This window comes from Diuraphis noxia, unplaced genomic scaffold (assembly GCF_037042655.1).
Source record: "Diuraphis noxia isolate RWA-SAM2 unplaced genomic scaffold, SU_Dnox_SAM2 contig0001, whole genome shotgun sequence".
NCBI lineage: Eukaryota > Metazoa > Arthropoda > Insecta > Hemiptera > Aphididae > Diuraphis > Diuraphis noxia.
The window spans coordinates 57979220-58005520 of NW_028301711.1; the positions used below are offsets into that span (position 1 = coordinate 57979220).

General features: G+C 29.8%; 3 protein-coding genes across 5 annotated transcripts in view; 1 reads left to right on the plus strand and 2 right to left on the minus strand.

The window, feature by feature from the left end:
• The window catches only part of LOC107162271 (uncharacterized), a 194081-nt gene that overhangs the window by 48715 nt on the left and 119065 nt on the right, over window positions 1-26301 (minus strand). For all 3 annotated transcript variants that reach the window (XM_089215586.1, XM_089215591.1, XM_089215595.1), the window contains exon 2: window positions 16508-17614. In XM_089215586.1, coding sequence (XP_089071712.1) covers window positions 16508-17614 — 1107 coding nt within the window. The remainder of the gene's footprint in view (window positions 1-16507; window positions 17615-26301) is intronic.
• LOC107162270 (uncharacterized) lies at window positions 3319-8073 on the minus strand. The gene is made up of 2 exons (XM_015509101.2): window positions 7306-8073; window positions 3319-3750 (listed from the first exon to the last, which is right to left on the minus strand). Exons 1-2 carry the CDS (start codon window positions 8020-8022, stop codon window positions 3319-3321), a joined length of 1149 nt encoding a protein of 382 aa, XP_015364587.1. The 5' UTR covers window positions 8023-8073.
• LOC149061013 (uncharacterized) lies at window positions 20993-22722 on the plus strand. The gene is made up of 3 exons (XM_089230903.1): window positions 20993-21103; window positions 21875-21894; window positions 21972-22722. The coding sequence occupies exons 1-3, from the start codon at window positions 20993-20995 to the stop codon at window positions 22720-22722; spliced, it is 882 nt and encodes a 293-aa protein (XP_089087029.1).

The following is a 26301-nucleotide window of genomic DNA, read 5'->3' on the forward strand; positions in this document are numbered from 1 at the left end:
AATTTAAATATCGAAAATATAATATATTCTAAACTGACAAATCATCTCCGTTCAGAATCGTTTTTCTTATACAATGTTACCTGTCATTGCATTAAAATTTAACACATCTATTATAGTGACCTACTCTCCATCTCTACTACCTATACAGCGGAGTGATATTCACTTGCCCACTTTTTAATATTAAAGTTAAGTTGTTGTGAACGGATATCACACAAACCTCAATGAAATATCATATGTTTGTTTAAACGCAATAAAAGTGTTTTCAACCATACATTGAGCAACTTTCTTGCGATCGTTTAAATGTCATATGGTCATAAGGTTATAGGACTTTACATCGCAAAGGTTTATCAATATCTTAATATGGTAATAAGATTTAAAAGAAATGAACGTATATATTATAGTTTACATTCTGTAAATGTTTCTGGCAGTAATGACACAATAGTGGCTCACTGATATTTTTATATGGGGTATTATATTTGATTATTGAGTACAATAAAGAAGGTAGTCTGAAGATATCATTGTTGTCGTTCGAGTTTGAGGTCTATAAAAACCATACAAAGCGAATGTCCTCTTTTATTTAAGTTCAAAAAGTATCAGTGAAAATGACCCAGTTTGTCTCAGATATCTATGTTGTTAGATTTGAATGGTTAATGTTCTATAATAATTACTCTAAAAGATTGATTTACAGGTATTTTGAGTAGAAATTAGAATTTGGTGTTAAAAGGTAATCTGCGATTAAATCATTATTTAGCAACATTTAGAGCAGATACTCAGAGATGATCTACAAAGACTTGCGTAAATTAGACCAAAAAGATTTTGTATGAGGAGTAGTTTTTTTTGTTTTTTTACATGCAAACCTTTTCATGACAATAATGAACACAATAAACAAAGAATCATCCAAATCGGCAAAGCCATCCTCAAATTATCATCTAAGATAAATTCAGTACCTATTTAATTTGTATCCATATAGATTTAATATATTATTTTAACTAGTAAGTAATCTATTATTTATGATAAATGGCAAATTAGTTAGAGTTAAAATATTGGATGAAATAAATATATAGATTTAAACGAGTTATTATCTGATTCAGAGAATAGGTAATGAATGTAATAGCCTGAAGAACTTACCAATACTCATTCCCAACTTAAATAACAAAAATATAAATATGAAGGATTTTTTTAATTTAACCCACAAGAAACCGTGGAAAAAAGTTCAAGTATTTTGTCTTCGACACAATTTGATCTAAACATAATAAATAAAACAATAAAATGCATTTTAATAGACCTATGTTTTCGTTAAAATATTTTACATTTAATATTTATTCAACATCTTGACTTTAAAAAATAAATATGAAGATAGTACTATTATTTAGTCAATATTAGGTATTGAATTATTTAAAGGGCAAATTCATTTAATGAAATACTTATTTTTATGTAAATTATTAATATATGTAAGATAAGGTAACTATAAGAATTTATTATTTTGAAATAAGGGTAAAATAAAAGTACCTAAGACGACCATATGTGTTCTATTGGTACTAGTTAATGATTTCTACTTTAAACTGTGTAATAAGACCTATTATGTACTTAATCATATTGATAACTTTTTTTTAGGTATCTTACTAATTGGTATAGTTGATTATTATTTTAATATAGTTTCATACATTTTAAAATATTGTTTTTACTAAAGGTGCATATAACATCGGTTACATAGGCTATTGTTCATCTCTAAAAATATCAGTTCAAACCATGTGTAGTGATCACGTCGCCTACAGGTATCAGTAGTCAAGGATGATATTTGGAAGGTGACTCTTGAGTTAATTTAAAGAACGTGGATTTCTTCTTAGTTAGATTATTTGATTATTTATTTTGACAAAACATATATTTATTTATAAACATTAAATCTGAATTTGATTAACAAGTTAAGTATTCTGAATGACTAGAATAAATTCGGTTTGACTCGAATATTTTCTAAGTTCAGAATATTATTTTATGAGAATTTTTTTAAGTCCAATTTAATTGATTTGAAGAACAGACTGGCGTGAAGGTGCTCTGGCTAGTCTGGTCAAGTCACGTCTGAATACAGGCCGTTTCGGGGTCCCTTATATAGTGCTACCCTCTACTCCCCATAGTCTACTTGCTCTTGTCGCTGTTCTCACGGATATGGTAAATTATCTAGACTGACGGGAAATGTTACTCGCCCACATACAAGCCAAATGTGCATCCCATGCAGCTGCAGACCTCGATAATTTATATTATTATGTAAAAATATAAATTATGATATAACATTATAACATTGGTTCTTGGAACTTTTGTATTGATGTATAACCCCACACCTTGTGTACCCCTATCAATGATCTTTTATAGTCGTATGACCACATGATTTCGTGTTTCCCTAATGTTAATGATTTCCACGAAATGCTGTCTCTCCTACATTTACAAAGTTCGTCGCACCCTACCCTAGCTTGGTTCAGCTAGTACCTAGTTGACCGTGAACTATACAATGCGGGACGTTAGTCCATAGCACATGCATATACTGTAATTTATTGCAGTTTAGTATAAAAAACAATGTGTATTTTTGGTTGGAATACGACTAGTGTGGTGGAAGATAAATTTCTCTTATCATCCCGATTTTTTTCCAAAAAATTATCAATTAAATCTTTTTCACTACATCTTACGATATTGTAAAATATTAAAACAACAAAATTGATTTGTTAGGTACTTCAAAAGTTAACTCTGAGAGACAACTAATAACTATTTGGTAGACCAGAACAATGAGCACTAATATCGACCAATTTAGATAGTAGAAGTCAACCAATTGAATATTCATATTATCTATCATATAACAGGCTAGTTAATATAATTTGGTCATTCTAGATTATTTGATAAAAACACTTATTATTTGGCACGATTTGACTCTCTGGACTGCCACAAAACAATAAAAAGTATAATATTACCAATAATAAAAGTCTATTTATTAAAACTTACACCAGCGAGTACCTATGTACTATTACAAATAAACAAGCACTCAAAAGCTTAAACCATACTGCTTCCACTGGAGAATCTGAACGTATTTTGAATCATAGAGACGCGTAGCACGAGGGCAATAATAATTTATGTGGCGCGGTGATGATGATTTTTATGATGGATCAATGGGATAAGTATTAGATTTGTCGGTCGTGCGCAGTCAAAGTTACCTCCAACGTCATTAAGTTAAAAATTTTACGAAACAGTAGTATTAATTATTAAATAATGAATAATAATAATTATGAAGATGCGTCGTGTCCGTCTCTGTTTCGGTAGTGCACCAGACGGGGCTTACCGGACCACCGCGCTCCACGAAATTATGGCTTCATACTGTAGGTCATTTCGCACGGTTGCAGTGCACCACGGTGGCGTGTGGAGTGTGGCCATGCACCTTTTCTTATTCTCGTGGATGGACATCACACGCATCATGCGGTCTAGCACCATCCGGTCCCAGCATACAGACCGTGGGCGGTCTCTTTGCCGCTGCCAGCCCTGCCGACTCATAGTCCGCACCCGGAACACCATGTCCGGTGGCCCGGCGTGCTGTGTGGGCTCATCTGGGTTGAACACCTTGAGCACAGCCACTTGAATGCCGTCCATCGTCGGACGGGCCACACACACCCAGTAAAGCCGGTTGCCGTCCTGGACGTTCCTCGTCAGGTAAGCCCGGCGCATAGAGCCTTGCAGCCCGAATGTCAAATCCGGCATCAGGAACTGATTTTCCTGCGACCACGTCATACACCAAAGCTCAAAGCTCAGTTAAATAGGTATTGAATGCTTTGTGATATTTTAAAATTTATTTAGGGATTGGATTTTAATGCGAAATCTATTATGTTTTGAGTGCTTTTTTGAAAATATGTTTCAACATCATAATTATTTATTTTGAATACAACAGATACCTAAGAGGAGAAACTTTTATCTTGCATTTTTAAGAATGTTCATGTAATTAATGGATACATGAATACATTGTGTAATCTTTTAGTGTAAAATAGGAAATTTCATATGTAAAATCAAGAATATATATTATTCTCAAATCAATTATTTTGCTTTAATAGTTTTTAAGTAACTTTCCCTTGTAACAAATGTCTAATATCATTCTAAATATGAAATCAATAATGTAATTATCTCAAGCGATTATCGGATTTGGTATCTTACGGGTCCTCCAAAAAGTTAGCGACTAATTTATTGATGAGTAGGAGAAACATCGCGATCATCGCATTTATTTCTTATATTTTATAGGTATTCTTTAATGTGCGTGACTAAGTTTGGTAGTTGGTTTTTGTATTATTGTAAGTTTAATTCAGATAATGTATTTAATATGCCGAGAGCTACATTATTGTATTTTTATTGGCTACGTGCGTATAAAAATAGGAGTTAGGTACCCATTTCCGCCAAAAGTGTACCTTTCCCTTTTCCCCCAAATTCTCTTTTCCAGCAAATCAAAAACATTTGTGTATTAAAACATAAAATTAAAATTGTTTTGTATATTAAATACAGAATTTATAATAATAGTTTTTCTTACTACTGTTAAAAAGTTTTTACTATAATGATATACACATGTAACGTACCATTTTAATTTTATATGTAAATTATAATATGACTGACATAGTGACATGTATGTGAAATAACAATAAAATTATAATTTATAATATTTAATAACATGACTGGCATGTACATTGTACATTGTATATAATAATATTTAAATATTATTCGAATATTTGACTGACTTTTTGATTTGGCTGAAAAGTGAATTGAGGGAAAAGGGAAAGGTACGATTTTGGCGGAAAAGATAATTGAATAATTTATGATTTGGTGGAAAAGAGAATTTTGGGAAAAGGGTAAGGTACACTTTGGCGGAAACCCTATAAAAATATTTTGTTATTAATATTTAAGTGCTTTATTGCGTTGAAAAGGCATTTTTTGAACATATTTTGATAGTTTTTATGGTATTTAAACTAAAAATCATATTTTAGAGAAGTAGGCGATGCCGTTACTATAAAATAAAGAATACTTAGAAAAACAAAAATAATAAATCGTCATATTAAAATTTGACTATGGTTCATATTTTAATCATATGTTTATTATTATTAAAATTGTATGTGTGATTCTATTATCAAATATTATTTGAAGTAAAAAAAAAGCATTTAAATAGTATGCAACACTATATAGTATATATACCTATTTAATATTTAATTATTGTAAGAAATAATATCGAAACATTCAAAACGCATTACAGAATTCAAATTAAAAAAAAAATTGTATCTATTTAAAAAGAAAATCCTAAACAAATGTTAGGTATTCAATAAAAAAAGGATTTAAAATACCAATGCAAATACTTAACGCTAAAAGTTTATAAAGAAGTGTAGAATATTATAACCTGAGTATTGGAATACTTTTACAGTTTTACTTAAATAGTTTACAAGTTTTTACATAACAATGTAATTTGTATTTCCATAATATTAGAATAATTGAACGACAAAAAATCATTTTTAAAAATGAATAAATAAATAATTTTACAATTATATATTTAGTATGTTCCTAATGCCCGTATGCATAGTTATTTTATGTATCACATAAAGCATATTTATGTGACACATAATTTCATTTAACAATTTTTTCTTGCATAGTTATATTTATGTGTTACATAGGCTTTAAACAAACACACATAGTTATGTGCTCAAATTCCGCCCCACAATTCTTAAGTGATACATAAATTTATTATTTTTGTGCTCAAATATAAGTTTCAAATAGTTGTATTATAAAATATAGTAGTATGTACGATTTTAATGCCTTTGTTAATTATGTGACAATGGTTTATGAATATTTCGACGATTTTGATGTTGAACAAATTCCAAGAAGGTATATTCGTAATATGGAAGACCCGTTTAAAAAATACAATGACAATACATTTTTGAAACGTTATCGATTTCCAAAACTTATTGTTATGGATTAATTAGTAGATTTATTAGGTATTCACTATAACAATAATCAAGGATTGCCTAACCTCCCATTCTACAGTTGTTGACAACATTACGTTTTTATGCAACAGCAAACTTTCAAGTAAAATACCTACCTAACTTTAATTTTTAAAAATTATTTAAGACATATTTTTTTAAATTTATAGACTGTTTGTGGAGATTTGAGAGGCATTGACCAGATAATAATAATAATATATACTATATTTTTTTTTAATAATAAATAAAAAATAATAATAAAATTAAATAATTAATACATTTCTTTAGGATATGCATGCAAACCTTACATATTTACACCTTTACTTAATCCAGTAACAAATGCAGAGAAAAATTATAATAAAGCTCATATCAAAACCCGTAATATTTTAGAGGGAGTGTTTGGTGTATGTTTTCTGAATTGCTCGTCATTATACAAATTTTAAAATTTTAAAATATTACTTTTATTCGTTATCTCACAAATTTTCACTAATATGAACTTATATACACTGATAACAATGGTTATTATCACATACACTTTTACATAATTATGGAATCATAGGCGTGCGCAGGCCTCTTTTTCAGGATATGCAGAAGGCTGACAATAGCGCGCCCTGAAAGTTATTTTAGGCTCGTAAAATTATGATAATATGTATACACAATTCACAAATATTGAAAAAACCTGCTGTTTAATAAAAAAAATATTGTAATAAATACCATTACATAATACAAGAAGTATGAATTTCGCAAATACTTGGTAGTTGATAACTGATAACTGGATGTCTCAATTTTCCAGAGTCGATGTTCGCCCCTCACAGAACTTCAGGGTATGCAGCTGCATACCCTGCATACCCCCTGCGCACGCCTATGTATGGAATACATAAATATCGTTTATGCAAGACACAATTTATGTGGTACATAAAAAATAGTTAAGGGTTACATAAAAATATTATGGGCCACTTAGTTATTGGTCACATAAGCAATTATATGTGACACATAACAACAGGACTATGCATACGGGCATTATGCCATAAAATAAGAAACATATACCTAACTCTAATATGTGCATTGTAATATAATATGACTGAAAAGATTTTATCTGCCAACTATGGTATTAAATGTCCAAAATATTAAAACATTCTCCTTCGCGTGAAAGTTAACTCATAATTTGAGTAGAGCGATAGTATACAATTAAATTGATATTGAGCAAACCATAGATCTCGCTTCCTCATACAACTCGTCGTCACACGGTTAACATCCATGGTCAGAGGATAAAAGCGTACGCAGGGGGGAAGGGTCGTATATAGGTAACAGTGTTGTACATTACCATTACGTCGTAGGCCGAAAACTGGTGGCCTGTGGAAACATGCTGGAACACGTCGCCATAAGCACCCGACCATTGGCAACAGGGCACCATACATCGAACATGCGGGGCGTAAGGACAAAGGGACTCGTGCATAGCGGCCGACAACACGTATAGTAGGTAAGGGCAGCCGGTCGAACGGTGAGCGCATGTCACCTTTACGACGGACATGAAATCGTTTAGCTTGCGTGCGGCAGCCGGTGGAAGCTGCTCCTGCTGATTCCGTGGTCTCTGCGGCTGCTGCCCTGACGACGACGCGTTTGCCGGCTCCAGTGACGACGCGTTCGCCGGCTCCAGTGACGGCGGTGTCCGCGGCGATCGGCAGGCGTTCCTATACAGACGGTTGGGCGGTGACCGGCACAATGGACACTTGACCGGCGTCTCCGGGTGCAGCCTTCTCATGGTGCGCAAGCACTCGTCGCACAACCCATGCCCATTATCACAGCACGTGGATATGGCGCCGGGCAGTTCTTTGCACACTGGGCATTCGAGCGCATGGCGCACGCCCTCTGATAGCTGTTGGATTTCGCTCAGCGACGCTGCGTACCGGACACGGAAAGGTTCGTCCATAACCGCAATCTCGGCTGATTTTGGCGCGGCTGGGATGGTGTCGTTAATATCGCCGTAACACCCGGCCGTCCAGAGTGACATCAGATTTCGGGACTGGCGACGACCATCCATTTCGTCGTCGCCGTCGTCGTCTTCCGCGTAATCGTCACGTGTCCACTAGGCGGAGACTGCACTCGGGCAAAAACGGAAAACACGAACACTTCAATGGTTCTTCGCCGGGCAATATTACAATATATGTTGTTAACTGCTCGATTATTTATTGTTATATGTGGTTATTATCGCTTCGATCGCGAATCAATATCAAATATTTTTACGGCTCACCGATGGTTGGTCGAGCCGAGTGTTTGTTTTTTTTTCAACCATTCTGACTGCATGCCCACTGTTGCTGGGTGCACCGCTGCCTTGACGACCGCACTAGTGTTTGGCAGCATCGCGGTCTGTCGGCTGTGAGATCCTGCCGAATGTTGTAGGTGGGGAAGAAGGAAGAGAGCCGAAAGAATGAAAAAAAAAACAAATAAATCCACCGCATAGAAAAACGAAAACAAACTGAAAAATTACAGAGTATAAATGAGAGACTATTATGTTTTTATGGACGTCATATCACACAACAATAATAATAATAATATTGTTTGCATATTATTTGCTTAAATTTTTTTTTAATAACGCGTAAAACTGTTTTGATAAACAACGATTTAGAAAAAAATAACGCTTAGAGAACAGATATTTATTGAGAACTTTACATTAATATTTTTTTGAAAATATGCAGTTTCCTAAGAGTTATAGCTGTTGTATAATACCTAATCATAAATAATTTGTAAAAAAAAAAATCAATACACCAATCTCAAACATCTACTGTCACAGAAGTCATGACTAAAAATGTCAAAAGTATGTCAAGTTAAAGGATATTTTATTGGTTCCATGACCTTTTAGTAAGATCTTTTGAAAGAATTAGAACATAACAAATTTTTGGTTGAAAGGTTGAGAACAATTAAAAATTTACAAATACCTGAGCTATTAGTGATTATTAAAACAACTAATACGTTTGAGAACGAATTAATGTGGAACATCTTTAATCATTTAATTAAGGTTGTTAAATATTTTAAACTGAAAATTTAATTGCAAAGACTAATAATCACAATAATATTAAATTGTTATCTTAAGCAGTTATGATAATGACCACATGTTTACCTACACTTATAAAATGTCTGATAAATATTTTAAAAAGGCGGGTAAGTCGTGGATGTCGCTCTGCTGTACAGTAGGTTACAAGTGGCTTACTGTAATGGATAGAATTAAATTTGAATCAAATGATTTATATCATTGTATACGAAAAACGATTCAGAGCGAAGACGGTTTATCTTTCTAGGATATATTATAGATTATTATTTTTATTATTATTCAAATCTTAGGTTTAAAAAGAAACATTTTTAATACTTTCAAGTTTTAAATAATTTGCGAATTTTCGTGATTTTCGTGATTTTTACATAATATGTTGTCAAAATTCAAGCATTCAATGCTTGTAAAAAAATTTGTGAGTATATATTTCTTTTATTTTTCAACTACTATTGTAAAAATATGTTAGGAGCCTTGTATTAAATTTTCAAATCTTAGAATTAAAAATAAAAACTTTTATGAAATTCTATGAAATTCTATCTAAGATAATTTACGATTTTCATGATTTTTACGTACGTTGTCAAAACTCAAACTATAAATGTTTTAAAAAAAAAAATCGTGACTCTGTATTTCTTTTATTTTGTAACTGCTATTGTAAAAATATGTTAGGAGCCTTGATATAAACATTCAGAGAAATTTTCAAGTATCTGCGGTCATTTGTTTTAGACTTTTAGAGTTACACCAAAATAAGAAAATCACTAAATGTGAAATCCAATGTTGTAAAAATTTAAATTTCAAATGATCATAAAAATTTAATTTGAATTTCCGGTGGACTTTTTATTTGTGATAAAGATTGACAAACTTGTAAGGAATCTTGTATTAAATTTTCAAATCTTATATTTAAAAAGGAAATTTTTTATGAATTTCTAGCTTAAAATAATTTACGAATTTTCGTGATTTTTACATAATATGTTGTCAAAACTCAAACTTTGAATGCTTAAAAAAAAAATATGGCTATGTATTCCTTTTATTTTTCAATTGCTATTGTAAAAATATTTTAGGAGCCTTGTATTAAATTTTAAAATCTTAGAATCAAAAAAAAAAAACTTTTATGAATTTCTATCTAAGATAATTTGAACATTGTCGTAATTTTTACGTATTTAGTCAAAATTTGAACTTTAAATGCTTATAAAAAAATACGTGGCTATGTATTTTTTATATTTTTTAACTGCTATTGTTAAAATGTGTTAGAAGGCTTGTATTAAATTTTCAAGCTTTTCTACCGAACAAATAAATTTTTATCGATATTTATAGAAAAAAAAACCAAAAAAGTTGAAAAATTAAAATGTCAGTAAACAGCTCAAATTTTTTTTATATATTTTGAAAATTTTATTAAATATATAAGATGCCTATATAAACATTCAGTCAAAATTTCAGGTATCTGGGGTCATTTGTTTTAGAGTTACACCAAAATAAGGAAATCGCTAAAAATGAAAATCCAATGTTGTAAAAATTTAAATTTCAAATGCTCATAAAAATTTAATTTGAATTTCCGGTGGAATTTTTATTTGTGATAAATATTGAAAAAACTTGTAAGGAATCTTGTATTAAATTTTGAAATCTTAGATTTAAAAAGAAAATGTTTTATGAATTTCTAGCTTAAAATAATATGTGAATTTTCGTGATTTTTACGTATTTTGTCAAAATTCAAAATTTGAATGCTTATAAAAAAAAATTGTGACTATGAATTTATTTTATTTTTCAACTGCTATTGTAACAATATGTTAAGAGCCTTGTATTAAATTTTCAAGCTTTTATGCCTAACAAATAAATTTTTATCGATATTAATTTAATAAAAATTAATAATGATCGAAAATTTCAAATGCCTATGAATAGTTCAACTTAAGTCGAAATTTTTTAAAAATTGCTTGATGGATAGAATATACTTATTTAAAAGTTCGGTGAAAATTTAATGTATCTATGATCATTCGTTTTAAAGTTACATCAAACACCAAAATCGATTTTGTCGAAAAATGAGTGTGCGTAAATTTTCCCGTTTTTCCCTTAATTTTTAGTTTGTTTTTTTCGATTATTTAGAAAAGTATTAAGAATTTTTTACTCTTGACCCTCCAAAGTACCAACGAGATTCCCTTTCTGATCGAACGAGGTACTGAAGTCAAAAATCGAAGCATTTTTACTGCCCCTAAACGTGATGACAGACACAAAAAAAAAAAAAACACACATCATGGTAAAATCAATACATTCATCGCTCCGTTCAGAATCTAAAATCACAGTCATAAATCAATATACCTACTTATAACCTTAAAAATAGAACTGTTCATAAATAGTTCATAATTTTGTTTCACATACTATTATATTTATTTTTGATGTTCATTATTTATCGTTATTTTTTACTTATAAAAATGTATCTTAAACTTTTTCATAACTTAAAAATTGATACTAAAAACGAAATAAGCCTATTACTAGGTAATCAAACTTTTTAAATGCATTTCGAAGTTGATTTTTTATAGTTATCTGTAATTGCAGTACCAAATAAAAAATATCTCGATGACAAATATCATTTATGGTAAAAAGTAAGTAGAATTCGAGAGTTCTAAATCATAGCTGATGATGTTCGCAATCACGTTTTTATAAAATATCATTCTGGTCTCTGGACCATTATTTATGACTATGTAGGTGCAATCTGAGTGAGCGTGCTTTTAATAATTCTATATTATATTTCGTGATTATTATTTGATAACTACACTTTTTTTAAATTATTTTAAAATAGTAATAATACCTTAAATGTTTAATTCCATAGTTATTAAATCTTTATGCTCACGAACTCTTAAATTTAATTATCATAATATACCATGTTTTCAGTGCTCACTATGTGTTTCAGATATAACAGATGATATATATTTCTTACCTAGTGAGAACACAATGGTGTTTCGTATTTTTCATTGTTTTAAATTCAGTCGTTTTTATTCTATATTATCATAATTGGTATTCGTTACCCTTAACGATCACACCTATACATGCACTGTACGTCGTCACTCCCAAAATTCAGCCATTTATCTATTTTATTATTACGATACACGGCGCCACTCTTGTTATTATATGTACCTATATAATATATATGTGCATACATACTATGTATATACAATATACGTATTATATACATACAAATTGTGCACGCCGTCGTTAGTCATAAAGTTGAGCGTAATTTCCTTGAACGATTTGCATTATAATGCCACGCAGAGACTATATAATAACGTCTCTGTGCGTTGCTAGCACCGGTTTTTTATATTTATTTTTCTAGCTGTTTGTGTAATATTACACGATTATTCAATATTACCTACACTATAATAAGTGGTGAACTATGAGAAAACAAATTTTCCTAGGGAAAGCTATTTTACATGCCCTAAAATTTGTATCATCCTCGATGTACGTTTTATGTTTTTTTGGTTATCATGACTTCAATGCTCATTTGGAAATTAAAAAGTACATGTGACCCTAAAATTATAAGTTACGAAACAACATTTTATGTTTTACAGTAAAGTAAAAACAGAGTAAAGTATTCAATTTAAAAAAAAAATATTGGTAGGTTTGTATAGTTTTTTTAAACATTTTTATTTAACCTAACCACTTATATTTTTAACATGTCAATAATATCTTCAAAATCTATTTAATATTTAGTATATATGTCTGTACAATCATACACATGAGTCGCCCAACTGTTATTTATATAATTATGTGTACTCTGGCGTTCCATCGAAATAATCCAGCATAATCCACCGCTTATTATGATCCAGATATCAACTTAAAATATATACTAGATAGATTTGTTTAAGGAACGAGTTAATATTCTGTACTGTACTTCAAGTTCATATTAAAAAATAAAAATATGTTTGTCATAGGATTATTCGCTTGAAAAATGGTTATATGGAAATAATATGTGTGATTATCAAGAGTGGTTGTTATTCTCTAAAGAAATAAACTCGAGTGAATTAACAACAAAATTCTCACTTAACTTCAAAAAGTTATAGTTGCTTGACAAATAAAATTCTTTACTAATTTGTTGTTCGGAACTCTTAAACGACAAGACAACACTATAGACAGTTTTCGTATTGTATGATTTGAAAAACTGGCATTCATTGTTTTAATATTAAATCATAAAACTTCGGCAACTGTAGGTACCTACAGTGGTATATGCCACTATTAAGTTTATATCAAGCAGAAGAATCCAATAAAAGATAAATAACTTTTGAAAGGATCAACAACGGTGTTTTCGGCCTACATACAGGTATAGTGTGTATGCGGCTTTGAACTAATAATGTGCGCTTGGCAAGGATGGTTGGGAGAAACCATACTGTAGACCAACAAATGTTATTAGTAGGTCTGTCGACGTGTGTTATTTCGACAATATTCATATAATTCTCGTTACAACTTTGGAATTATATACGTCATACGTAACTATCTGTAGTAGTTCGAACCTTTGTCAAAGAACAATCGCTATGCCTTACTAACACCGTGTATATTGTTGTATAATTAATGCACCTGGAGCAAGTAAGTTGTATTTTGACATCAGCATGTCCCGCAAAAAAAAAAAATAATAATTTTTATTCATCCAAATAATGACGTAGGTATACCACAATAATACACAAGCCATAATTGTATTATTGTAAGAAGAAGTCTGACATATATTATACAATATATCGATTACAAGATAAATAATTGATATGACATTATAACTAGTATGACCCCAGTTCTTCACATTAATTGTTTGGTCTCAAATCAATTTTAATTACATACGAGAGAGTCATAATACTCATGATAAATGGCTTGCGTACTTTCTGCTTAGATATAATATACTATGTATGTCAATTTGTTATGATAATGATACCAAGTTTTTTTTTAATTGTATTAAGGACCATTTAGCAAACATCTATACTGTGTTGTTATTAGCTTGTTTTGGTTTGAAGGCTTTCAATTAAGGCATACAAACTTATATCTTTGACATCCTGTGGGATATATGAATTAAACCAAATTTTTATACTTTATATCGTAATATGATCCTTCAGTGAAACGGGGTTACATGTAAAAACATTTTTTTAAATTACAAATAATAGTATTATTGTTCGATCCCTCTGACAATTTAAAGTTCCCACCGTCTGGTAACCGACATGGTTAACCAGTCTGGCGTGGCCGTCACGGCCCACCGGCCGCAATGTTGGCAAATCTGCGTTGGCCGCCGCCGTGCGTGTGTGTGCGTTGTTGTTGTTTCTCGCTCGTGACCTCCGTGCAGCACGGCCGTTTTGTTGTATTATTTTGAATAACGTGTGCTCGCACTTAACTTATCGTCTGCTTCGTCTCCATTACGATTTACGTGTCTACGGGCCACTGTTGTTATTGTCGACCGCCGCTCTTGCGGTCTTAATTATTGTACGCGACAACAGAAAAGGTGTGCTCTCCGTTTACATTGGCCTTATCCGCAACTTTTCACGCTCAAGACAGTTGGTGGGTCACGCGTTCGTGCCCAGCTAGTTGTCGTACAAACCGTTGCTCCACGGGCACCACCAGTGAAGTGTGCATATTAATTTTCAAGTTGCTGCTCCGCTCACAAATCCACACGCTCGTGGATACTAAGTCTTTGCTCAGCTGCTCCACTTATCGTCAGTGCAACAAGGTTACGGACAGTTTAGTCCGGATCGGAAGTTTCCCACAGAGCGGTGTTCCCCGTCCCTCCTCACATTGTCTACGTAGCATGTGCTCGTAGACGCATGCATATTGTTATTCTTGTCAATACATAAAAAACTAATAAAAATACTGTGATTTTATTCATCAACTAAAACCAAGAGTTACATACTTTCTATAAGGATCCGGATTCACCATAATCACAAACAAGAGCGTCATTTTAACTTTTTTTTTGTTGGTACCAACATTTTCGCAAGCCATTTCAATCATTACCAGGAAACAAAATATTTTGGAAAAAAATTGTAGAATAATATTGGTTTTCAATAATTTCATATATATTATTATGTTGAAAATATCACAATTATTGTTACTATTTTTGTCTAACTATTTGTTCGATTAATGTATTGATTTATTTAATGTATTTATACTAATTTTGTGGTTACTAGTGTTATTTGTATTTAGAAAATAAATTTACAGTTATCTTAATAGTAAAATATCTAATCGAACCTATCCTATGCATTTTTTTCATGGCAATCAATATATAGCTATATGTATATATATAGCAATATAGCTCATATAGCTAGCTTAATAAAACCTATAGTTTATTGTATGGGAACCCTTGCTCACAATGGCACAAGTGTTATACACAACAGTTATATAAAAAATTGAACAAAAAATTAGCATAATATTTTTTTTTTTAATATTGAAAATAAATGAAATTCATTTAGCATAAAACAATTAGATGTATTGTTGGCATGTCAAAGAATGCGTTTTAAAAAAGTCAATGAAAATTCAACCCCACCAATGATGCCTCTGATTACAAATATAATTTTAATACGTTTTTATTATAGTGCACTGAGTATCGTTATATCGCCATATTATCAACCTTTTTAAGTTCCATGAAAATAAAAATCAATTTATTGCTGATGCTTTATACGTAATGCGCAATATAAATTCCGTGTAGATACTCATACCATATTGATTCCGTGTAGGTACTTATACTATATTGTATCACAGTCAATCGATATTGTAATAATGACTTTACGGTGTGCATTTTGTACAACCGAGAAACAATTGAAATATTATTTGTCATATGTCGAACTTTCACTATAGATTTTATATTAAGCCAAAAGCTGTACATTATTGACACACCTAAGCGGTTTACACTTTAACTAATGACAGCTTAAAATAACAAAAACGACAAACAATGCAAACTATAATACAGACGGTTCATGAAAAAAGGGGAAAACTATTATTTACGATAATTGTACTTATGCACGATGCTTCAAGAAATTATTTTAGGTATATATCATCATAATTGTAAAGATTTTGCTGAAATTTGAATTTTAGATTTTTAATTTAACCAATAGTTAAATATAATATAATAATATTAATATCTATTCGTGGATAACAAATTAATTTTGCTTTTTAAAAATTGTAAAAAAAAAGATATCTACTATCATTCATTAGGTATATAGTTGGCTAACCTAATCATATCATCATGCTATGTATAAACAAAGATAATATCTATAAGCTTATTAATATTGACTTAAAATTTCAAATTGAGAGCTTTACACATTTTTGTTTTCCTCTCTTCTTTGTGATCACATAACATACACAATACATATCATATTATAATGTATATTATATTCATGCATATAAATGGACAGTGGCTGAACCTTGGAGTCGATAATAACTCGTCGATGAAAATCTGTTAGTATCTATCTACGTTCTATATGGACTTGTATCTACATATTAATAATATAACGTATGTTTAGGTACTTACTTTTAGACTTTGCTGGTGGACATTTTGCAAAAACTGGCATGTTAATCATCCATTCGGTAGCGGCCGAATAGTCGTCTTCAGTATATTTGAATTTGGATTCATTGGACTGCCAGAGGAATGGTTTCCGGGAGGACGAATCAAATGTAGAACTTCCGGTTGCCATCTTCGCACGATATCCGTGTCTATCAGATGAAGGGGGTTGCACCATCATGGTTTTGAACATATCTTCGTGGCCTAAAGAATTGGATTTAATTTCCATCGCGTGTATGACGGGCAATGGAATGTTATTATCACGAGTGGATCGCTGTGCCTTCGCGAACTGTTGTGCTTTCGTCTGTGGTGGCCGCCGTTGGTCCACCGGTTCACAATCCAAGACCTCGATCACACCTACAGGCATGCGGTCTAAATTGCTCTGCTTGGAGCTACAAATCATTGGCCACTGAGGTGACGATGTCAAAAATGGTGACGGTGACGATGGTGGTGAAACGGATTCCGTGACCAACAACCGTGTAGACTTATTGTTACTGACCTTGGTGGCCAGGTGTTCGGCCCATTGGGCTTCAGATAGCCACAGTTCCTGTGATTCATTCTTGGACGTGGATTTTACGACTGCTTTTGTTCCAGTTTTCGAAGTCAGTTTTTTTACTGGCGTCATATTTACATTTTTTGATTCCAGCGATGTCTGCGATGATACCGGCTGTTGTGTTCCTGACGGCAAAGACGCTGTCGACGAAAACGAAGATGATGACCGTTGCCGTTGAATGGCTGGTGACACACCGGCCGATTTGCACTTGGCCGTCGTGCCAAGTATGGCCACAGAAGTCGAATTAGCAGCTAATGTGGTCAACGCTGTAGCTTCTACGTAGTGCACCGACCGCAGGTCATCCTCAATACCCATTGCATGTCTGTCAAAGTCATCGCACTTAATAGCCATGTCATCATCGCTATCAGTGTCAAAATCCACGTCATGACTCCCGCGGTCATTGGTCACTGATATTCCGGCAACAGATGTGTTGTATGTTTTTTTCGGTTGCCGTGTGACAGGTACGGTCTCAAATTTTGGAGGTTCGAATTCCCTTTCTGGGGATGGACTCCTTGATTTTGAAGCTGAAACAAAATATGAAATAATTATACAGTGCCGCTCTCTCCCAAAAACACTGCCTTGGGTACTAGGGTATAAGGTGATTGTTAGCGTTTTCATAATATACCAGACAATTTATTAATGATATTATTTTTGTTTCAACACCATGAATACATATACGTATTTATCTCGACAAAAATATTTGTATTATAGTGATATTATGTACTACACTGTTATATTGAATATTCAAATATATCTTATCATTTTAAAATTATTTTTTAATTTAATTTTTACTATTACATTTAACTTCAAAACAAACTTCATTTCTATAGTTTGTTCATTTCATCTCTCATTTATTTTACCTATCCTAAATAAGAATTTATGAGTATGAAATTATTGACCAATTAAACTATCTAGATTTTAAAAGATTACAAAAATTATATCTAAGATAAATGAATAGATAATGTTTTGATTTTTATCTATATTAAGAAATAAATAATACTATTTTTTTTTTATTTATAGTAAAAATATATATATTTTTATAGATAAATTTCCAAATCTCTTAAACTTCCTCTAATAAAACTACCCTTCTATCTTGGCGGTTTTCTACAGGTTCACTATCTCTTGATAGTTAAAATTCTTAAATTACAGATCACTTTTCAGTATTTCCGGTACTATTTTAAAAATATAAAGTATATTTACTTGCTCATTTAATCACTTTTAAAAGTTATTTATTCTAAATTATGTGTTTACTATTATTTTTTGTGCCATAATGTTTAAACTCAGGCAATAATGCATATAAGAGTGATAAATTTATGTAAAATATAGAGATGTAAAATTTGAAATACGTGTTAGTATGATATTGCTGATTGAGTTATTCTTATAATAGTTATGAGATCTTAAAAGCAGATTGAGATTATATATTATTTTAATTTTTAATTGATTATTTTTATGAATGACAATCTTATATAAACATTATAGTGTTACTATTTATAATCACTATATTATAGTGATTATAAATAGTAGGTAACACTATATTTTGTTAAATTAAAAAATTTTGGTTAAGCGGGTACAACTATATTCATATCAAATGTGTCAAATTGTTCTTCATGTTGTAGCAGAACAGGGACATTTAATCGTATTGTTATTGAATATTAGTATTAGCGTGAAACTGTAAAAACCTAAAAATTTTATTAGGTTCTACTGCGTACCAGAAACCTAAAACGAATCTCATATACCTAATATATTTACAGTTTTTATAATCAATAATATAATACGCAACAACACTTAGAATCTATTGCTCGTTATACAGACGTTGGTCTCAAATTAGTCGTATTGCTTTTGATATATGACTAATTATAGTATATTATGCTAATGCGAACGTCCAATCTATTTATGTATACATTAAATAGTCAGATGTGAGAGTATAATAATTACTCAAAATAGCTTTAATTGTTCTCTTATCGTAGACATTATTTGTATGTCAAAGGGATGTTTAAATTTTAGTTTAACCTACATTCTTACTACGGAAGTTTATTTAAAACTTTTTCCTGTAGGATTGGCATACAAACTTTTATTTTTAGATAGGCATATTTTAAGTGACAGAAAATATAATTTTAATAAATATAATTTGGATATAATTTATTGAATTAATCATTAATTTTTTTATTTAAGAATTTAAGAGAAATGAAACGTGTTTTGTGTTACTTTAGAATTTTTGTATTCTAATTCATTTCTTAATTTTTCTATATTTTTTGATGAAATTATAAAATTTACCTTACAAATTTTGTTTGTATTTTATCAAAACCAAAATGATTTAATTTTAAGATCTGTGTCGTTTAGAAATAGTGTCTATGAACGCTATTTTCCCTCAAACCATCCTGCCTTGTGAACAATGTTATCAAAATTACTTATTGTATCATTATTTGTGTACAAATTATACAATGTTGCAATTTTGCTTACAAAAAAAAATATTATGAAAATACAAAATTAAGTATAATTTCGAGGAATTAAAAAAATCTAGTAAAATACTACATTAATCATTTATAAAAATTCTGTAAAATAATATCTTAAACATTTTTTTTAAAATATTTATATCGGTATTTGTTTTTTTTATTAAAGTTTATATAAAATTAAGATCAATAACTTGAATCATTCTAGTATTAATTAAATTAGAGTCTGAGACTATGATAGAAGCGTTGAATGTATTGCATTTACAATAAAACGTATTTTTTTTTGTGTCTAGGAATTTAGGTACTCCTAAAATAGCAGATGAGAAGATGCTTGTTTTTCATAGGTCCTACTTTAATGTGCACCACGACACACAATGTTATACATTGTGCACTTCGGTCTACACGGAATTTTTGTGATTTTTACGTATTTTGTCAAAATTCAAACTTTGAATGCTTATAAAAAATAATTGTGACCATGAATTTATTAATATATTAATATCAATCTTAAAAAAACTAATAATGATTGAAAATTGCAAATACCTATGAATAGTTCAATTTAATTCCAAAATTTTTGAAAATTGCATGGTGAATAGAATATACTTATATAAACATTCGGTGAAAATTTCATGCATCTATGGTCATTGTTTTAATGTTATATTAAAAACCAAAATTGATTTTGTCGAAAACTGATTGTGCGTAAAATGTTCCATTGTTCCCTTAATTTTTAGTTTGTTTATCCCGATTATTTAGAAAAATATTAAGAATTTTTTACTCTTGACCCCACCAAAGTACCAACTAGATTCACTTTCTGATCGAACGATGTACTGAAGTCAAAACTCGAAGCACTTTTACTGCCCCAAAACGTGATGACAGACACACAAAAAAAAAATAACACATCATGGTAAAATCAATACAATATTCATCACTCCGCTCAGAATCTAAAATCCATATTTTAATAAAAATTGTTTCGGACATAAGTTTGTACCGTCCCCCCGTTTAGGTAAAAAAAAAAGTAGGGGTGCGCAAATAAAATAATATTTTTATCGCCCCCCTGCGCACCCCCCAATTCGAGCACTGAATTTGTTTCTAAAAAAGACAACGCTTTTATTAAACATCTGTAGGTACCTTCATATTTTGTGTAATAAAATCTTTCTAGTGTCCTCAATGCATGAGAAAAAGCATCAGCTTCGGATATTTATGGCTCAGTTTCAAACTCATCATAAAGCTCATCAATATCAGTATCATAATTTAGCTCAAGTTGTTGGCTAGCTATGATATTGTTGAATATATTATCTCCATCCGTTTAAATGTCTGACATTAAGACGTCATCATAAATCTATATGTAGTCCTCATTGATGTCATTCATCAATCCGCTGTCTGCTTTTAGCTGTATAGTTTCGATTGAAATGTCACAGAAACCTGCATGTCGAAAGCAATTAGCAATACCCGTAGATGTTACATTACGCTAATCTATATCCAGCATTAATACGGCATCCAAAACAATCGTTTTTGATTCTACTTGATTCTCAATATCATCAATCATTTTCATTACCAACTGATTCCGTTAATACCAATAATTAAGAGTTTTTTCAAAAAATTCTGAGGTCATCCAAGCTTTGGTGTTATTTTCATGAAATACTGGAAGTGAAGAAATTTATTTTACCCCCAGTAAGAATATCCTAGGATAATCTTACCTGCCAGTATGAATTTCACAGGAATATTTTACCGGGAGGAGGGTATGATTTGCCTAGGATATTTTTACACTAGGACTTAACTAGGACTATAATAAATTAAGTTTAAAAACGCTTCAAAAATATTTATTTTTTTAATCAATTCGTTTTTAACTCTTAAAACAATGATAAAGACATTTACTTTTATACATCTTTACTTTTTTAGTTGTACGTATACTATGCAACATTTAACAAAAATGGTAAACACTCGAATAGTACCTATACCTAACTATCGAACTAGTGAACTATTTGAACTATATCGTAGGTGAGTCGTGAGTGTAGGACGTAGGTATATATGGAACACAATAAAAAATGAACAATTGATAATTTAGTTCCATAAATTATATACCTACATCTTACAATCGCTAATCACTAGGGCTCGGATTTATATGTAAATACATATTTTTACTGTGACTTGATAAATTAATTTAGGTAAGTGATAAATTCGTTTCAAGGGATTTCCAATAAAATGAACTATATTTTATTTCACATATTTTTACATATTTTGCCATAAGTACATGTTTTTACATATTTCTCAATAATTCCATTTTTCCTACATATTTCGACAATTTGTTCATTTACGATTTATTATTTATTAATACAGACTTGCCCATGTTTCCAAAAGTACAAAATAATACCAATTTTTAAACTTAATCTAATCTACTGTCGATATACGTTTGATATTTATTTGATATTATTATTTATTTAACGTGTTTAGCACATGCATTTCACCGAATAGCAGAAACTATAAGATCAAAATTTACAAAAGTTGATGAGTTAATATCTTCAGTCAAAAAGATATTTCTAAAAGCTCCCAGCCGTGTCGAAATATTTAAAAATATGTACCCAGATCTAAGCCTTCCTCCACAACCAATTGTAACTAGATGGGGCACTTGGTTGAATGCCGCTAATTATTATTGCCAAAACTTCCAAGAAATCAAAAATGTTGTTGCCGAACTCGATGCAACTACTTCAATGTATATTGAAAAAGCTGAAATTCTTTTAGAAAATAATGATTTAAAAAATGAATTAATAAACATTTCTGTTAATTATTATTTTTTGGTTGATGTCATTACGAAATTAGAAACTCGAGACTTAACTTTAGTAGAAAGTTTAAGTGTAGTAGAGGAAGCGGTAAAAAGACTTGAAAAAGTTCAAGGACCAATTGGCGATATTGTAAACGCTAAAGTTAAAAATGTACTACAAAAAAATTCCGGTCTAGCAGAAATGAAAGCTATTAAAAATATTCTGACTGGTATTTCGTCTGAAGCTTCATTGGATGTAGAACTTTCTCCTTCAGACATAGTCAACATGCAATATTGTCCTATAACATCAGTCGAAGTTGAGAGATCTTTCAGTCGATATAAATCAATTTTACGACATAATCGGCGATCTTTCGAATTCGAAAATTTAAAAATGCATGTCATTATTAATTGTAACCATAATAATTAGATAGTTACATAAATATTTTTTTTTATTACATTTCATTTTAATTAATAATAATATTTATTTTTTTGATAATACCATTGATTTTAGAATATTCTAAAATCAATGATAATACATATTATAAATTTTTTAGCACATATTTATGTACATATTTTTGTTGTATAAATACATACTTTGGTTAAATAAATACATATAAATCCGAGCCCTACTAATCACTTACGATATAGTTCAAATAGTTCACTAGTCGGATAGTTAGTGATCTTCCCGAAACCAATGTTATGCTTCAGTCGGAAACGCTGAATCTAAGATGCAGAGCATTTGAAATTTTCTGTTTTCATTTTTCAGCCAGTTGGTCAGTTTTTGATTGCAAAATAAGATCACTTATAGGCACATTCAATATTGTTATTGGAACTATACTGGTACAGCTTATTCAAGATCCTTATGCTGTGCAGTGCGCAGTCGTATAAGCGTTTATAGTTCAAATTTTTAAGTATTAATGAAATTATTAAAGTAATTTTGAAGTTGAAAAATCATAAAATTTTTTGCGTTTATAACTAAGGATTAAAAATACAACACTAAGTTTTCCATAAGTTTTCCTTCAAGTAGCTATAAAAAAAACTCGAAGCATCATTATAGGAAAAATTTTAAGTGCGTTTGAATTTTAAATTTTTACGAAATAGCGTAACGTTAACGATTTATCCTGAAACGATTTTAAATATTTGTTATTATTCAAAAAGTATAAGTCGTAGATACTTGAAAATTTTATCAGTTTTTTAGAATGGCATTTTATTTACATGATTTAATTTTAAAAATATTTTGACTTTTTTTGAGATATTTATAGACGACTGAAATTTTCAATTTGACTGAAAATTTTTTTTTGAAGTGTCGATAAAAATTTTTTGGCCATATCAAAATACTTGAAAATTTAATACAAAGTTCCTCATAAGTTATTCTTATAGTGATTAAAAAATTATAAGAATACATGGGCATGATTTTTTTTTTATTAGCATTTGAAGTTCAAATTTTGACTAAATACATAAAAATTACGGCAATGTTCAAATTATCTTAGATCGAAATTCATAAAAGTGTTTCTTCTTAATTCTAAGATTTGAGAATTTAATACAAGGCTCATAATATATTTTTACAATAGCAGTTGAAAAATAAAATAAATGTATAGCCACAATTTTTTTTTTACATATATTCAAATTTTAATTTTGACAACATACGTAAAAATCACAAAAATTTGTAAATTATTTTATACTAGAAATTCATAAAAAATTTTCCTTTTATACCTAAAATTTGAAAATTCAATACAAGGCTCTTAAAATATTTTTACAACAGCATTTGAAAAATAAAATAAATATATAGGCACAAATTTTTTTTATAAGCATTGATTACAGTTCAAATTTTGACTAAATACATACAAATTACGGCAATGTTCAAATTATCTTAGATCGAAATTTATAAAAGTTTTTCTTTTTATACCTAAGATTTGAAAATTTTATACAAGGCTCCTAAAATATTTTTACAATAGCAATTGAAAAATACAAGAAATGTATAGTCACATTTTTTTTTTGCATTTAAATTTTAATTTTGACAACATACGTAAAAATCACGAAAATTCTCAAATTATTATAAGCTTCATAGAAAATTTTCTTTTTAAATCTAAGATTTGAAATTTTAGTACAAGATTCCTTACAAATTTGTCAATCTTTATCACAAAAAAAATCATTATTAATATTGTTTGTATTTATATCTAAGGACTAAGGTTATAAAATTTAAAACCAAGTTTTCAATAAGTTTTGCTTTAAATAACTATAGAGAAAATTTGAAGCGTCATTATAGGAAAAATGTTTTGAGCGTTTGAGTTTTAAATTTTTAAGAAATCGCATAATGATAACGATTTATCGTCAAACCAGGTATTCGTATATCTATGATAATATAAGGTATAATGAATTATGATAACTACATGCAATGTTTTTGGAAAAATTGATTAACCATGCCTTATGTAAAATACATCCTAATTGAAAAATAAAATATTTGTTTCAAAATAGAATATATGACAATATTTAAATATAATATATCCTAGACTGACAAATCATCTCCGTTCAGATTCGTTTTTCGTATACAATGATGCCTATCATTACATTCAAATCTAACCTACCCTAGTCAAAGGTCCATCCCTAATGTACAGCAGAGCGATACCCACTTTCCCGCTTTTTTTTTTTTGAGAAAAGATTATATTTAACAAATACATAAAACTGTTATATTATAAAATTCATGAAATAGAATGTGTTAAAAGATAATAATTCAAAGCCAAGAACTAATTATGTTAATTTTGAAAATCCATACAAAAGCCTGTATAAAGTATGTGGTCAACATTTTTTTTAAATTATGCCAATTCCATTTAGACAAAGCTTGATGGCTTATAACTGGGGCACTTAGATTAGTTTTTTCTAGTATTATAATTGCTATTTTATTAAATTATATTTAACAGACATATTACATAATTGGTTTATCATTTTTTTACATAGCAAAAGATGTATAGATAACATGTTCTTTGGAACTAGCAGCCAAATAGCATTAAATGATATACATACAAACAAATGATTAGACCAATTAATGGACAATGGTATCTAGTATTATAGCAGATGGTTAAAATATTCTTTCAACTAACTATATGCAAAACATATTTTCAGAATTCAGCGCATAACCAATGTATCTATAAATTATTATGAATTAAGTAAATACGTAGAACAGTATATGTATTTTTAAATTTCCAAAAATTTTTGGAAGTGCTTCAGCTTCTTTGGGACTTACTCAATTAAGGATAACCTTTAACATATATAAAATTTAGCAGAATATTTTTATTTCATATTATTCATGCAAATATTACTTATAAAATATAATATGTATTTAAATGAAAATTAATATATTAAACAACTTATTTAAATAATTTTTAAAATAAAGGTGGCATATTTTATTCAGAAATTCATAAAAAATTATTATTCGATATTTTTATAGATTTAATCTTACTGAATATTCTTTATGTATAAAATTTTAAAAATATAAAAAATGTTTATTCTAAGAGTTATTTTTATATTGCACACTATATACATTAATAGTACTTTATAATTTGACAATAACCTTTATAAATTATAATCAATTAAAGTTGAATTGACGGCCAATAGTTTGTGGATATTTTGGATTTTACCTGAAATTTATAGACCAATTGCTAAGATATTTTTAAATAATACTATATTGTTTAAGCATATTATCACAGTTTGGAAAAATACGTTTACACCAATTAAACATCTATATTATACATTTATATTTTTATAAATTTTATTGATTTTAAGCACGAATACTATGGGGAACGGTTGTTTTGGAACACTTATTGTATAAGTGGCATAGATTATTTGTTGCTGAAATTCCGGGTGGTCACCGATCATTACTACATTTTTTTTTTTTTTTTATTACACATACTAACTTACTCATTCAGCATGTACGCAACTGACTGTAAACACTGGGTAACACCAAGTCATATTATAAAAAAACATTATACAAATTAAGTATCTTCAAAAT